This window comes from Plecotus auritus (genome assembly GCF_963455305.1).
Source record: "Plecotus auritus genome assembly, chromosome: 7".
NCBI classification, from domain to species: domain Eukaryota; kingdom Metazoa; phylum Chordata; class Mammalia; order Chiroptera; family Vespertilionidae; genus Plecotus; species Plecotus auritus.
In genome coordinates this window covers 3,680,372-3,695,730 of record NC_137774.1, presented here as the reverse complement: position 1 = coordinate 3,695,730, position 15,359 = coordinate 3,680,372, and the positions used below count along the sequence as shown (strand labels likewise).

General features: G+C 57.3%; 2 protein-coding genes across 4 annotated transcripts in view; both read left to right on the top strand.

Moving 5' to 3' along the window:
* The first annotated feature begins 535 nt into the window (after positions 1 to 535).
* On the top strand, positions 536 to 8,477 carry TSEN54 (tRNA splicing endonuclease subunit 54). Of its 2 annotated transcripts, none has more exons than XM_080679108.1 (11): positions 536 to 612; positions 740 to 904; positions 995 to 1,058; positions 1,143 to 1,226; positions 1,553 to 1,651; positions 3,014 to 3,066; positions 4,785 to 4,883; positions 5,085 to 5,725; positions 7,006 to 7,066; positions 7,393 to 7,509; positions 7,954 to 8,477. In XM_080679108.1, exons 1-11 carry the CDS (start codon positions 557 to 559, stop codon positions 8,102 to 8,104), a joined length of 1,590 nt encoding a protein of 529 aa, XP_080535234.1. In that variant the 5' UTR covers positions 536 to 556; the 3' UTR covers positions 8,105 to 8,477. The 2 variants fall into 2 exon arrangements, with proteins under 2 accessions (XP_080535234.1, XP_080535233.1); XM_080679107.1 differs by having other exon boundaries at positions 547 to 612; positions 7,393 to 7,505.
* Positions 8,478 to 9,512: 1,035 nt separating this feature from the next.
* Positions 9,513 to 15,359, top strand: part of LLGL2 (LLGL scribble cell polarity complex component 2) — a 31,682-nt gene continuing 25,835 nt past the window's right edge. Inside the window, exon 1 of one of the 2 annotated variants that reach the window (XM_080679642.1) lies at positions 9,513 to 9,644. The gene's annotated coding sequence lies outside the window, so the exon portion shown is untranslated. The remainder of the gene's footprint in view (positions 9,645 to 15,359) is intronic. The other variant, XM_080679643.1, reaches the window with a different exon arrangement.

The following is a 15,359-nucleotide window of genomic DNA, read 5'->3' as shown; positions in this document are numbered from 1 at the left end:
GACAGCGCCTCCCGCCCCCTGGGCTCTCGAAACCCGGCTTCCATACCCCTCAGAAGGGACCTAACGGAAGACCCTGAAGGAAACCCGAGCTCACCCAGCCCGCACCTAACAGCCCCCGGCGGCCTTCAGTTTGCGAAGCCGGAATTGGGGAACCCACCGCTCTCCCTTCTCTAAACCCCTTCTTTTCCCGTCCTTGTCCAGACAGATGGTGGGGACTAAAGCAGCCCGGGACTGCGGAGAGGAGGGTCACGCATTTGACTCTTCCTACTACACTTTCAGACGCCACGTTCCTCACGTTTTACTAGAGAGGAGCCCCGAGGAGGGCTAGGGACAGTAGAGGGAAGCGCCTACACATCCAGAAACCTGCGAACGCTCTGCCCCCGGAGTCGAGGCACAAGTTTGCGCTGGGAGCCGGGATCGCAGGGAAGGCGGGGAGCCGCGGGTGGATCAGGAGACCCGGGGCGCGGAGATGCGATCCACCGGCGCTAGGGCCGCGCGGAGTCCCGGCGGTGGGCGGAGCCTGGGTGTGGCGCGCGCAGGCGCAGGCGGCGGCCCGATGGAGCCCGAACCAGAACCCACAACTATTGAGGTGCCTGCGGGGCGCGTGCTCAGGTGCGGCGCGGCCAGGCCTGGAGGACTCTCGGGACCGTGGGGTGGGCGCGGAGAAGGGAGCGGGGGTTCAGGGCTGGAGCAGGCGTCCCCGACGCGCGGCTCTGACCCGCGTCTCCTCTTGCCCCAGTGCCCGGGAACTCCTCGCCGCCCGCGCGCGGCCCCAGAAGCTGCCCCAGCGCTCGCATGGCCCCAAGGACTTCCTCCCCGACGGCTCGGAGGCCCAGGCCGAGCGGCTGCGCCTGTGCCGCGCGGAGCTCTGGCAGTTGCTGGCGGAGGAGCGCGTGGAGCGCCTGTGAGCGGGGCGGGGCGGGCCGGGCAGGGGCGCGCGGGCCGGCCGGGCCGGGTAGACTTCCCCGGTAGACTGAGACCCACTCTTTGCCAGGGGCAGTTTGGTGGCCGCCGAATGGAGACCGGAGGAGGGGTTCGTGGAGTTGAAGACTCCCGCGGTGAGCGGCGGTGTTCAGGGGCGGGGGAACTGCCTTCTCTCCCCTCTCGGCTTCTTTGTGACATGTGCTGTGGGTCCCGCACAGGGTAAATTCTGGCAGACCATGGGCTTCTCAGAGCAGGGCCGGCAGCGGCTGCACCCCGAGGAGGCGCTGTATTTGCTGGAGTGTGTGAGTGGGGCCCCCGGGACGGTGGGGAGGGGGTGGGGACCGAGAAACCGGAAGAGCATGCTTTGCTTTTTGGAGAAAAGGTACACACGACTGAGTATTCAGGGAGCTTGTCACCTGACTTCTAGAGCGCCGTGCAGGAAGCAGGGATTCCCGTGCATGTTAGTGTTGCTGCTGGTTGACAATATTCTTGCTGTGATGCTGGGCGAGTTGCGCGGGCCGGGGGGGGGGGGGGGGGTGGCGCACAGATATTGGAGTCAGGAAGTTGCTCCATTGGCTGTGCCACTGCAGGGAGGGCTTACAAGTTGAGCCGTTGGCCCCACTTCCAGGGCTCCATCCAACTCTTCCACGAAGACCTGCCCTTGTCTATCCAGGAGGCCTACCAGCTGCTGCTGACTGAGAGCACTGTGACTTTCCTGCAGTATCAGGTATCCGCCACCCATCCACTGAGATAGTGTTTACAAGTACCTAGGAGCTGCTAGCCACAGAGCCACATGCTGGGGCTCTAAGACAGGCTTACATCCTAGTGCCATGGTGCTTACATCCTAGTGGTGGCAATGAGTGATCAGCATCAAAAGAAAGATTGACTTCACAGACTGAGTGCCAGGAAGAAGACAAAGTGGGGGGACACACAAGGCTAGGGGCATAGTGTGGATATCATGAGCACATGGACGGTATTTATACTTTAAAAAAAAATTGATTTCAGAGAGGAAGGGAGAGGGGGAGAGAGATGGAAACATCAGTGCTGAGAGAGAATCACTGATCAGCTGCCTCCTGCATGTCTCCTCCTGGGGATAAAGCGTGCAAGGTGGTGGTGGGGGTGGGGGGAATCGAAACCTGACCTCCTGGTTCATGGGACCTGCTCAACCGCTGAGCCATGCCAGCTGGGCAGCACCTGGAGGGCATTTAAAACCAGGGGGCTGTAGGAGTGGGTGGCCAGAGCGGAGGGCTGCATCTGAGACCCAGGGTACTCCAACATGAGGAGGTCAGGGGTAAGAGGAGAGACCAGGAACAGAGCCTGAAGGGTGTCTAGGAACGCAGGAGAAAGCCAGCAGGGGTGGCATCACAGAAGCCTGCAGAGGTCTTTGAAGGAAGACGTTGTCAGTTACGTTGACAACTGCTGAGAGGTCAAGCACGGTGGGGGGTGTTCCTGCACCATCTCTCTGATGTGGATATGGGGGCAGGAGGGTGAGCATGTCTGGAGGGTGGAGTCGGGTGTGCACCACTTTCTGCCATCTGGTCCGCATTGTAGTCAGGAGCTTCACTCTGTCCGCTTTAGTATCAAAAAATTTTAGGGCATAATTCTTTGCCTGGCCCATCAGCTATCAGCTTTTTGAGATTTGCATTTAAGTCAAGAAACTGCTATGTGTAATTCGTGCCAAGTAAGGTAAGCAAGAGACAGGAATTCATTCATACTGAGACCTTAGTTTGGGGAGGGTGTTAATAATGGAGTGTGGCCCTAACCGGTTTGGCTCAGTGGATAGAGCATCGGCCTGTGGACTGAAAGGTCCCAGGTTCGATTCCGGTCAAGGGCATGTACCTTGGTTGCTGGCACATCCCCAGTGGGAGGTGTGCAGGAGGCAGCTGATCGATGTTTCTAACTCTCTATCCCTCTCCCTTCCTCTCTGTAAAACATCAATAAAATATATATTTTAAAAAAAATAATAATGGAGTGTGGTCCGACCAGTTCCCAGGTTTGGAGTTGGGGGGAACAAGGGGTGGCGTCTTCTGTCTGGAGAAACTATGTGGTATTTTATAAAAGACACAGAACCTTTACTTTTTCTTTCGAGGTCTTCAGCCACCTGAAGAGACTGGGCTATGTGGTTCGACGGTTCCAACCAAGGTAAGTCCCTATTCCATTTCCCTCCTGTTTGTTCTAGTCCTGGGGCCTGGGTGACCTCCCCCAAAGTAGAAAGTGGCCTCTGCTTACCTGGAGTCCTTGGCTGGAACTACAGCTCCTGGACACGGGGCTGGGGCCTCTGCTGGAAATGCTCTATTGAGAGGCGTGTTGGGATAACCTAGGTCATTGCAGCTTATCCTGGGTTATCAAATTGAGCCCCATCTTCAGCCTGTTCACTCCACAGATGATTGAGCACCTACAGTTCACTGTGAGCATGGAGATGCAGTTACTGGAACAGAGCTTGGCACTTAGTAGGTGTGCAAGCAGATTTGGTGAGTGCAGGCTTGAGTGAAGGGCCAAGTGAGGAATGAGCAGTTGAGTAGAGTTTAACGTGCTTTTTGCTAGATTAGATGCTCTTTCCTTCTTGGGCCTCTGAAGGCCATCACCTTAGTAACCCAGCATTGGCGACAGCCACAGAGACCTTCGGACCCAGAGTGGAAATTGGTACAGCCTTTGCAGTTTCCCAGCGGGTCACGAAAGCTCTAGAATAGAGCTTTAACTTCTGGGATTGGAATATACCCTAAGATCACCTGTGAGAAGGCGCATTCATCCAGTCAGTCAACAATGTTTGTTGACTCTTTACCGGGTGCCAGCCCTGTGCCCGTTGCTGAGGAATAGCAGAGAACAAAATCACCGCCCCGCATGACCTGCATTTAGTGGGGACCTTACACAAGACACCGCCACGAAAATCAGTGAACTTGGAAACATCCTGTGAGTGCAACACAGAGGGCCCGGTCGCACGGATTAGTGTATCCCTTAGAACAGCACTGCCCACTAGAACTTTCTGTGGTGATGGAAGTGTTCTGTTTATACTGTCCAGTATATGTGGCTTGTGCAACTGAATTTTTAATTTTATTTAACTTTAATGGATTTAAGTTTAACTTATTTATGTCTGGTGGTTACCATATTGGACAGTGCAGTCTTTGAGCCATAAAAAAATGGCAGGGGGCAATGCTATAGGGATAAGGAACCATGTCCCTATTATTTTTAAAAATATATTTTATTGATTTTTTACAGAGAGGGAGAGGGATAGAGAGTTAGAAACATCGATGAGAGAGAAACATCAATCAGCTGCCTCCTGCACACCCCCTACTGGGGATGTGCCCGCAACCAAGGTACATGCCCCTGACTGGAATCGAACCTGGGACCCTTCAGTCTGCAGGCTGACGCTCTATCCGCTGAGCCAAACTGCTTAGGGCCATGTCCATATTATTATTGACTGAAACAAAAAGATAACAGAGCAGTGTCTCATTTTGGTTAGAAAAAAACAAATATGGAGTCGGTATGGTGTTTATAAGAAACAATGGTACAGTGGTATCCACGGGTTTTATTCCATTTTTATTTTCTGTACTTTCCTTGTCCCTGCTTTTTCTCACCAGTGATCAATCACTTATTGCTGGCTCTGCAGGAGCCCTGGTTCCAGGGAGCCCCTGTTCAAAGGTGCCATTGGTGAGACCCAGAGGCCTGGGCAGAGGTGCATGGGCAGGCCCCTCTGGCCACCCCTGTGTACCCTGTGGGCAGATCTGCCCGGGGCTTAGCCCTTGGGTGTGGCTCTGACCCTGGCCCACTGACTTGCGTACTGGGCCAGCCCCTTGCAAACTCCACGGGGAGCACCAGGCTGAGAAGGTGGATCTGTTGCTTGCCTCACTCTCGCCCCACAGCTCCATCCTGTCCCCTTACGAGAGGCAGCTGAACTTGGACAGCAGTGCCCAGTGCTTGGAGGAGGGGGTTGGCAAGAGGAAGAGGAGCTCCGGCTCTCGGTAATGCTCCCCGCACGGCCACACACAGGGAGCTCTGAGGGGCAGGGCTGTTGGGAGGGTGCTGGTTTGGGGACCTTGGAGAATGCACGGGTGGGCTTGGGCAGCTCCTGTGTAGGCTCGGAGGCAGTGGGGCACGCGTGGGACGTGCGCACCTCAGCAACCAGGAGCAGATGTGCTGTGTTTCCTCCCCTCGTCCCTCAGGTCCATTAATAAGAAGCCCAAGACCCTGGAGAACCCCCTACAGGGAGTGGATGGGACACCGGAGAGCCTGGGAACCTCTGTCCCACCTTCCCTCAACCAGGACAGCCGATGCCCAGAGGAGAAACCCCAGGCGTCAAGCCCTGTAAAGGGCCCAGCAGGCCTCTTTCAGCCTTTGGGTTCCCTGGAGCCCTGCCCTGCCCTGGCCGGGGTGGCAGGATGCAGCCAGGAAAGGGGCAAAGTGGAGAATGGGGTCAAGGGGACTCGGAAGCCACGCTGGAACTTTGAGCAGATCTCCTTCCCCAACATGGCCGCAGACAGTCGCCACACCCTCCTGCTGGCCCCAGCCCCAGAGCTGCTCCCGGCCAATGTCGCAGGGCGGGAGACAGATGCTGAGTCCTGGTGCCGGAAGCTGAACCAGCGGAAGGAGAAGCTCTCCAGAGGCGAACGGGAGCGACAGGCAGAGGCCCAGCACTTGCGGGAGGATGTAAACGCGGATCCCGAGGTGCAGCTCTGCTCCAGCTGGCAGGAGTACAAACAGCTGCTGCAGAGACGGCACCTACAGACCACCCAGAGCCGCCCCCAGCACCTGTGGGAGCAGCCTGTCACCCCCTTGCTGAGTCCCAGCCAGGCAGACTCCCCAGGTACTGCCTCACCCTGCTTTTAGCCCATAGGCCACTGGCAGCTAAGAAATCACAAAACTTGGGACAGGGCATGGATTGAATACGACTGACGGAGGCTTAAGAACGATGAGGGAGGAGAGCTGTTCGGTGAAGGGGAACTCTCAGGGACGGTCTGTTCTGGAAAGCAGCAAAGGGACCCACGTGGGAAGGTTCAGAGGTGGTGAATCAGTGCCGGAGGGGAAAAGTGAAAGCTACGACCATGTCCTTAACGTCACATGCAAGATGCACGCGGATGGCTCTGCCACCCGTTCGCTGTGATCCCATTCCCCCTAGGCTGTTAGAGGGAACAAGGAGGGGAAGTGTTGGCCAATAAGAGGAAGGTTTACTGCATGCCCTGCAGTGTTAAGAACGGAACTAATAGGGCAGTGATTTTCAACCAGTGTGCTGCAAAAAAAATTTTTTTAATATATTTTGTTGATTTTTTACAGAGAGGAAGGGAGAGGGATAGAGAGTTAGAAACATCGATGAGAGAGAAACATCGATCAGCTGCCTCCTGCACACCTCCCACTGGGGAGGTGCCCGCAACCAAGGTACATGCCCTTGACCGGAATCGAACCTGGGACCCTTCAGTCCGCAGGCCGATGCTCTATCCACTGAGCCAAACCGGTTTCGGCGTGCTGCAAAAATTTTTACTTTTTATTTTAGAGGAAGAAACATCGATTTGTTCCACTTATTGGTGCACTCATTGGTTGCTTCTTTATGTGCCCTGACCAGGGATGGAACCCGGAACCTTGGTGTATTGGGTTGATGCTCTAGCCAACTGAGCCACCTGGCCAGTGCAAACCATTTTTCAACAGGCAATACCTGACTCGTCAGGGGCACTGACCTCTTTTCCCTTAGATTGTCAAATAAAAAGTGACAGCTGCCGACACAATAGCCATCTGGTACGAATGAATCAAAATTACGCCTTCTTTGTCAGCTCGGCAAAAGAATGTATTTTTTGGTGAGCGGTAGAATTTTAGCAGTTAGTTTGGGTGCGCCCTGAGTTGGAAACGGTTGAAAATCACTGTAATAGGGCAAGAACCGTATTAACGGATTCAGAGCTACTTACAACCCTTATGGGAACATGGTAGATTCGGGTCACACGACCAGTTATTTTTCAGATAAACAACATGGGACATACCTGTACTTACAAAATCTGCCAAATCTGGGAGCCCTAAACTAGATGGCAGATGGAGAAACGTCAGGGGAGTCTGTAGATGACTGCGCTCCCCAACAACTTACGTTCCCTGCCCTTGCAGCCGCAGTCCTTCAACGTATCTCTGTGCTGCAGACCACACGCCTTGCTGATGGAGGCGCCCGGTAAGCTTCCAGGCAGTGCTGTCTCCACAGTACTTTGGCTGCCGGCAGGAGTTGGCAGCTGGGATTTGACTCCTAAAGTTGGGGATCATTCCATGGACCCCCAACCTGGCTAATACCCTTGAGTCTAGGGGAGTGGGAGGAGTGAGAGACAAGAGGTGGATTGATCCCTAGGGTTCTGAGATAGGCAGTTGAGCCTCCCCCTGCCCCTCAAGTGGCACCTCACAGCAGGACCCCAGTTCCCCTGGACAGGCTGCTTCCTGGAACTGGTGGTGTGGAAAGAGAAGGTGGAGCAGGAAAGCCGCTGAAGTTTCTCACTCTGTTCTCAGGCTGCCGGAGAAGTCTGGGAGCTTGGAGATCAGCTTTGATGTTTACCAGGCTGACGCTGTGGCCACGTTCCGGAAGAATAACCCTGGCAAGCCCTACGCCCGGATGTGCATCAGTGGGTATGAGACCAGCAAGCACTGCCCCCCTGGCTGCTGCTAGTCCTATAAACCCCAAGTGGACCTCCTCATGCCCCTGACCAGTTTGCCAGTCCCTGAAAGGTCCAGAGAGATTCTGGAACTGAAGTGAGTCCATACAGCCCGTTTGTGCTGTGGGAACCCAAGATTCCCAGCCCCCAGCCCTCATTCCTGGCATTTCCAGGTAGTCTGTCCTATGCCACGTTGGTCCTGAGCTCAGTGAGAACCTCTCTCCCTAGCCCCCCCACCCAACCAGGACTCTGGGTTTCTCTTGAACTTAGCCATGCAGTATGCAGAGAGGAGAGCCCAGGGCCCAGACTTCCTGCACCCCCAACTCTTAGTCTCCCTTCCCTGGGAGCCAGAGGGCTGGGGTCTCAAAGCCTGTGGGTAGGCTACATCCAGGTCTCAGTCTAACTTTTATCCCTGCAGATTTGACGAGCCAGTCCCAGACCTCTGCACTCTTAAGCGGCTGTCCTACCAGAGCGGGGATGTTCCTCTGATATTTGCCCTGGTGGATCATGGAGACCTCTCCTTCTACAGCTTCAAGGACTTCACACTGCCCAGGGATCTGGGACACTGACCAGCTCTGGCAGGGCCTGGGGCCTGCTTGGAGGGGGTGGGGGTGGGGTTGGAGGGGCTTGGACTGTACTCTCAGGGACCATCTCAGCTGCCTCCTACACCCTGTAGCTGCAGGGGCTAGTCTGGGCCTTGGCCCCGGGTATCTGATGCTTGCAGAGGAGCCACGCCGAGCCCCCCTACCGGGCTGCTGCAGCGCTTCCAAGCCCCAGGACTGCCTCTGCTGCCTTGCAATGATGTCCTTGGAACTCAGCACTGGATTCTAGAGACCCAGCGAGGTGCGGCAGAAGAGAGGACTCTGTGCCTTGAAACGAGAGGGTGCCTGCTTCCGGCGATAAAGCCAAAAGCCATAGCCATTAAAAAAAATAGATCCTTTTTCTTCTGTGGCTGGATATACTGCACAAGTCCCCCAGCCCCATCCCGTTGTCCTTGGAACTGGACGCAGGCCCGAGCCTCTGCTTTGCCCACCCACCGAGAGTGCTTTTTCTCTGTTGTGGGAACGGAGAGAAGTCCGCGACCCTGCACCTGCAGGGATGAGAAGTCACGGGCCTCTCGTCAACTTCTCTTTCTGCAAAGTAGCCCAGGGAGGGAAGCGGCACTCCACAGGCCTTTCCCTGAACGCAGCGGGTCCGGGTAGAAGGCTGGCCGAGAGGCGCCATGTCGGTGTGGTTTGAACCCTAGTCACTCGGAGTTGGGCGGTGGAGCCCACCACACACGCCTCGGGCCTGTTCCCCGCACCCCTTCCGCTCCCGCCTCTCGTTGCTCCAACCCCCTTCGTCGTGCTAAAAACGCCCGTCACTGTTGCGGTCCCTCGGGGCCTCGGGCGCCGGCCAGCCAAAGCTGGGCCTCGGAGGAGGGGAGTCCAGGCTTGGAGCCCGCCCCGAGGGGAGGCGCTTCGCGGCGACGCCCCCGTCCTCACGCCACCTCGCTCTTGGGTCCCGAAACCTGGCCGTGTATCCGTGGGTCACCCTCTCTGCTTGGGTTGGGCGCGCTCAGGAAGAGCCGGCCGGCTCTGCCCCTCCCTCAGCGCCCGGGACGGGGGGTGGGAGGGACGGCTCCTCTCTGCAGTCGGGCCGGCGAGGAGGCCCTGGCCGCTGCGCGTTCCGGGAACTATTTCTTCCAGGGGAGGCGGCGGGACACTAGGCGCGGCAAACCTCCTGCGACCAGGTGCGCGCAGGTGAGGCCGGGGGCGGGGCGGCGGCGCCTCGTGCATATTCACACGGGATGAGGCCCCGCCTTCGCCCCGTCCGGGGCCGCGGATTGGCCCGAGCGCGGTCCCCGCCCCCGGAGACCGCCCGCGCTAAGCCCCCGCCCCCCGGCGCAGGGCGAGGGGGCGGGGCGGGCCTGGCGCTCCGGGTTCCGCGGGCCCCGCCGGCTCGCCCTTTATGTAAATAGAGGCGGCTCCGCCCCCTCCCGCCGCGCCGGAGGTGAGCAGGAAGGAGGCTGCCGCCCAACTACCGTGGGCCCGCGGCGGAGCGAGCGGAGTCGAAAGCGGGCGCTAAGAGACACGGAGGCCTCGGCCGGGGGCCGGCCTGGGGTTCCAGGTGAGGCGCGGGCCCGGGCCCACCTAGCCGGGCCCGCCCCCTCGGGGCGCCCGCCACTCGGGGCGTAAAGGCTTGGGAGGGCCAGGACCCCGGGCGGGGCGGGGAGGGCTGCGCCTAGGTCCGCCTGCCTCTCCCCGGATCCCGTCGCTCCGGAGGTCTGGGAGAAAGACACCCGTAGGAAGTGCCACTGGGAATTTTTCTCTCCCGGGCGCGCCCGCGATTACAGAATTTGGGTTTAGAGTTTGCACAATAGTGTTGGCTTTGGGGAGCGGACAGACAGGTGCCCCGCCCGGCCGAGTGCGAGGGTCACCGCGAGCGGAGTCCCCGGGCCTGGATCCCCACGTGCAAGGGGTCTGGCCGATGAGGCTGGCGACGCGCGTCTCCGGTGGCCTCTCTCCGCGAGCGGCGGCGGCGGCTTAGCCCCGTCGCTGCCATCTGGGCCCTCTCCCCACCGGCCCTTTGTGCCTCCTAATCCCCGGACGCAGAAAGCCCGCGGGAGGGACTTAGGTCTCCGGGCCTTTCCCTGCCTGGTGGCTTTGGGCACCTTTAGGGGACAGTACGGACACCTAGCCTGTTTTCCACGACGGCGGGGGTGGGGTTGCGCTGTGGAACGTTGGACTTGGCGAGGAGCGAAAATGTCTGACTTACCGAAGAAAGTGTGCAAAGTTTGCTATTGGCTTGCTCGGGCTGGACGGTCGGTAGACACATTGAGCTTTGGCTGTGGGAGAACTGACTGTAACAGGAGAGCCCTGGTGTGGTCCCCTGAGGCGTTCACCTGACGCAGGTGAGCTTTGGGTGAGGCGGGTGGGGCTTCGACTCAGGCCCCTTCCCCTGGGGATCCATTTGCCAGATGCAGGAAGTCTTAACCTGGGCCCAGCTCTAGGGACCTTCTGCCAGTTTACAACTCAAGGCTGCAAAGGGGATTCTGAAGGGGAAGGGGTGAGGTGGGGGGAGCTGGGAGCAGGTGAGTGTCTGGGAGACAGGAAACCCCAGGTGGGAAATAGCAGCAGCAGCACAGAGGACCTGCAGCCCCCGCTCTGGGGACACCAAGGTGAGAAGTGGCTTTTGAGGAAGAGCGGTGGGGTCTGCGTGACCTGAGGTAGGGGAAGGGCCCTGGGAGATGGTCTGTGTGTTATGGGCAGGGGATCCAGATAGGGTTTCCTTAAGTGACCCGCCCACAGTGCCTACCTACAGCGGGCAGGACTCAAACCTGGCTCTGGGCACTCTGACCAGGCTGCTCCTCTGCTCCGAAGTGAGACTGGGCCAGTCTCTGGAGGCCGCTGGACAGTGTTTCCAGGGCCGGGGGTCATGCTGCAGCCCTACTGTCCTCCTCACTGAGGCAATGGACTGTCCCCTTTGGTGGCAGATTAAGGTGATTTTAATAACTTAGTAACGTAGCACTTAGTGACTTCTTAATGCACAATAGCATTAAAAGAAAAACAGCCATGATTCCCGATGACCCCTATTGGTTTAAAAAATAAAAAGGGCCCTCACCGGTTTGGCTCAGTGGGTAGAGCGTCGGCCTGTGGACTCAAGGGTCCCAGGTTCGATTCCAGTCAAGGGCATGTACCTGGGTTGTAGGCACATCCCCAGTAGGGAGTGTGCAGGAGGCAGCTGATCGATGTTTCTCTCTCATCGATGTTTCTAACTCTATCCCTCTCCCTTCCTCTCTGTAAAAAATCAATAAAATATATATTTAAAAAAATAAAAATAAAAAGGTAGTAGGTGCCCATAGTGGGGGAGATGAAACGTTTTAGAAAGTGTAAGAGGGGAAAACGTATCCCTCTCCCCTCAGTCTTTCCTCAAGCCTAGTGTTCATTAAGTATTTTAGTGTCTCTGTACACTCAGGTATAAGTTTAAATGGTGCCTGGCCAGTGTCTTGCTGCATGACCTTGGCTCCGCCAGTTAGCCATTCTGAACCTCCGCTGAGCCTTGTTTTACAGGTGTTGATGAATGGATGAAAAATGTCACAAACACGTGTGGCCTGGCACAGCGCCGGAGCCAGGTGAGGGTGTGTCTTAGCATCTCCACGAAGCATAAAAGCCGTGGTTCCTGGTGGGCCTTTGGCAGATGCCTGGGCCTTTTGGATTTGCCTGGTGCCGCGGTTTGCCGCTCTGTTGACTAGTGAGTTTGCCGACCACTGGCCTGGTGGATTGTGAGGGACTCTGGTTTCTCTGTCCCAATTTCAGCCAGGGGGCCATGGTTTCTGAGAGCCTCTGGAGGCCAGAGCTTTTAAAATGAGGGCGGGAGTGGGGAGGCAGAGGTGGAGGGCAGTGGCCTGTCCTAACCTTACTCATATTCCAGTGGTCCATGGTGATTCTCCTGCTCCTTGGTGGAGCAGAAGAGGCCCAATGGCCGGACCCCAGCTGGGGGCCTATCCGGGAGGGGGGGTGTAGAATCTGATCTGCTCTGTTTTCTGCGCAGGGGAGGGCTTGGCTGTAGACATTCTGCACCCTGTTGGGGGAGGGGAGGACATTCCTGGGCTGCTCTGTTGTCATTGAGGAGATTTTCTGAGCACTCCAGAGTGTTCTCTCTCAACCTTAGTTAGGGAATGAGTTCCTGGCCCCAGGACCCTCTTCCTAGGAGAAAGTGGTGCATGGAGCTGGAGCGTTCGGAGCCTCTGCTGTCAGTCTGTGACCCCCCTGCCCCCCGTTCTACCCCATTGGAGACATTTAGCATCCCGGGCAAGAGTCTCCAGGAGCAAGATGGGGCAGCCGAAAGGGTTACTCAGCCTTCCTGGTCCACCCACATGTATTGGAAGCAGCTGCTGAGACACCTGAGTTGGGGTGGAGGGTCAGTGGTCCTTACTCCTGGGTTAGCTGCTCTGAGCAGCGTGGGCCACTGGTACTGCTGCCCTTCTCCAGCCCTGGCCCCCATGGTGACCCTTCCCTGTGCCGTCACCATGGGGCTTCCCTTCCTGCCCTGCCTCTCAGGGGAAACTGGTCCTTTGAAACGTCACCTCACTCCTTTCCCTTCCCAGGAACCACAGCGAATTCTTGAGCTAGGAGAGGCTGCTCTGGGCGTGGAGATGGGGAAGCTGCTAGGGACCTGACTCTACCCTTCAGGAATTCAGCAGTGACCGGAGCCTACTCTTGAAACACCTGTGTTACCAGGGTTTGATGAAAGGGACCTCTGGGTACAGGACTGTTTGACTCTTACAAGTAATGACATTGTTGGATTCTCCTTGCCAAGGAGCTGGGTGTCCTGGAGCCTCGGACTGAGGCAGAGCCCACAAAAGTGTCCCCAGCAGGATGCCGGGCATCACGTCCACGTGGCCCTGGCCCGAGACTTGACAACAGGGTGGGGCAGTTGCCTGAGGGACCCTCTGGTGCCCCAACACAGTGTTCTTTGGGGTTAGTAGCTCCTTCTTAGAGACCTAGTTGGTCCCCATTCAGCCCTGGCTGTACATTCTTTCATTCATTCATTCTTTCTTTCTTTCATCATTCAACAAGTATTTACTGGTACCTTTGTGTGTACAGTGTGATTTAGAAACTGGGCATTAGCCTTACAGAAGGCAAAGATCTCTGTTACCACAGGATTCGAATGCTACAGGGTGGAGAGCTCTAGTGACAGAAACTAGTGTAAGGAATAAATAACGTGTTAAAGGTGATATGGGCTACAGAGCAGCAAGGGATAGGACGCTGCCTATGGTGGGGGCAGATTGCAACCTAAAAGGTGGTCAGGATGGGCCTTGACGAGGTCACATTTGAGCACATTGGCAGGGGTGAGGGAATCCTTTTTTTAAAAAAACAAACAAACATATTTTATTGATTTTTTTTTTTTTTACAGAGAGGAAGGGAGAGGGATAGAGAGTTAGAAACATCGATGAGAGAGAAACATTGATGAGCCGCCCCCTACTGGGGATGTGCCCGCAGTCAAGGTACATGCCCTTGACCAAAATCGAACCTGGGACCCTTCTATCCGCTGAGCCAAACCTGTTAGGGCGGGAATCCTTTAAGTAAAACGTGGATGTCTTTCAAAAGGCAGGGCACTAAGCACTGGGGATACAGCCATGGGCAGAACAGGCACAGTCCCTTCCTCCTGCAGCTGGCATCTTCTAGAAGCTCCTTAGGACAACAGCTCAGGTCCTGAGGCAAGTAGGAGGCCGTGGAATGGGGCTGGATAGGAGGAACCAGGCAGCCCACCCCCCTCCACCCAGGCTAGTTGTCCACCTTCTCCCAGGGTGGCTTTGCCCTTCCTTGTGCTTGGCCACCTCCATCCATCCATCCATCCATCCATCCATCCATCCATCCATCCATCCATCACTTCCCTGGAGAGAGTCTGACGTTGGATTGCAGAGGGGACTGAGGCCCCCAGAATGGTGATGGGGGTGGTGGCGCACGCATTCCGACTTCGCACCCTTCCTCACACCCAGGCTGGGGAGGGAAGCCCTGCAGGAGGATCCTCAAGTGCTGCGGGTGGGCGGGCGGGAGGGCCCTGCTGAGTGTGAGACTGGCCTGTGGCTCCGTAGGATGGTAGTGGGGAGGATGGTGGCAGCTGACCTGGATCCAGCTAGAGAGGGCCAGGTCAGATGGTGGCTGCTGACCCCGGGTGGTCCCACCCAGACTCCTGCTGGCCAGTCCCTTTGTCCTGTGAGAGAGGCCTGAACTGAGCAGAGGGTTTTGCACCCGCCAGAGTTCAGGGACTTGGACTTGGGCTTGGTAGCTCTTGGAACTGGCCATTTCATAAGTAATTGTAAGGGTTACATGAGACGATGCCTGTCAAGTGTTTAAAGTAGCAACTGGCCATATTTACTCTCGGTCCCTTTTATTACCCAACAGCAGCAGCCGCAGCTCTCTGTCCCGCCCCCTTCTCTGTTCTTTGAGTCCCACCTCCATGAGGTGCCCTTGCCGCCGAGGTTTGGTTGCTAAGCTGCTGGCCAGGGGCTGCCCGGTGTCTCTACGAGATTGGGGTTCCCAGGGTAACATGGGTGCTTGCAAAGCAGCCGTGGGCATCTGAGTTGGCGTGGGCAGAGGCCGGAGGGGTCAGCAGCCGACCCGGTCAGGAGAGCCCGGCCCCACCTCTCCCCTCCGTAGAAGGCTGCAGGGGCGTATTCACACCCGCCGCAGACAGAGCCACAGCCGCCGCAGACAGGGCCACAGCCGCACACAGGATGTCGGGGAAGGAAGGGCAGCTTCCCGGCAGCAGCAGGCTGGGGGGCGCACAGGCCGGGGGAGAGGAGAGCCCGGGACTCCCTGGGTGGCTTCTGGAGATCCCGCACACCGGTGGGCACGGTGTGGCTTCACCAGCCTCTCTCGCTCGGCCCCAGAGGCCCAGAGTCCTGCTGCTGGTGCGGCCTCTCCGAGGATTAATGAACTGCCCAGGACACTGAGGGGACTCCTGGGGCTCTGGCCCATCACACACCTCCAGGGCAGGCGGGCTGGCTTAGTTTGGCCACGCCTTGATCCTCTGGGGACCCATTAGCCCAGGTACCCCAAACAATGCCAGTGGGGGCCAGCAGTCTGGGAACCCCCTTTTCTCTTCCCGGGGCACAGTGGGACCTGCTGCTTCTAATAGGGGCCCAAGACAAGCCCACCCCCATGCAGTGATTCCTTCTTTGCCTCTACTGGTCTCTCTTCTGAGCTCCTGAGGCGCAGGGTCTAGCCCAGGGGTGGGCAAACGTTTTGACTCGAGGGCCACAATGGGTTCTTAAACTGGACCGGAGGGCCGGAACAAAAGCATGGATGGAGTGTTTGTGTGAACTAATATAAATTC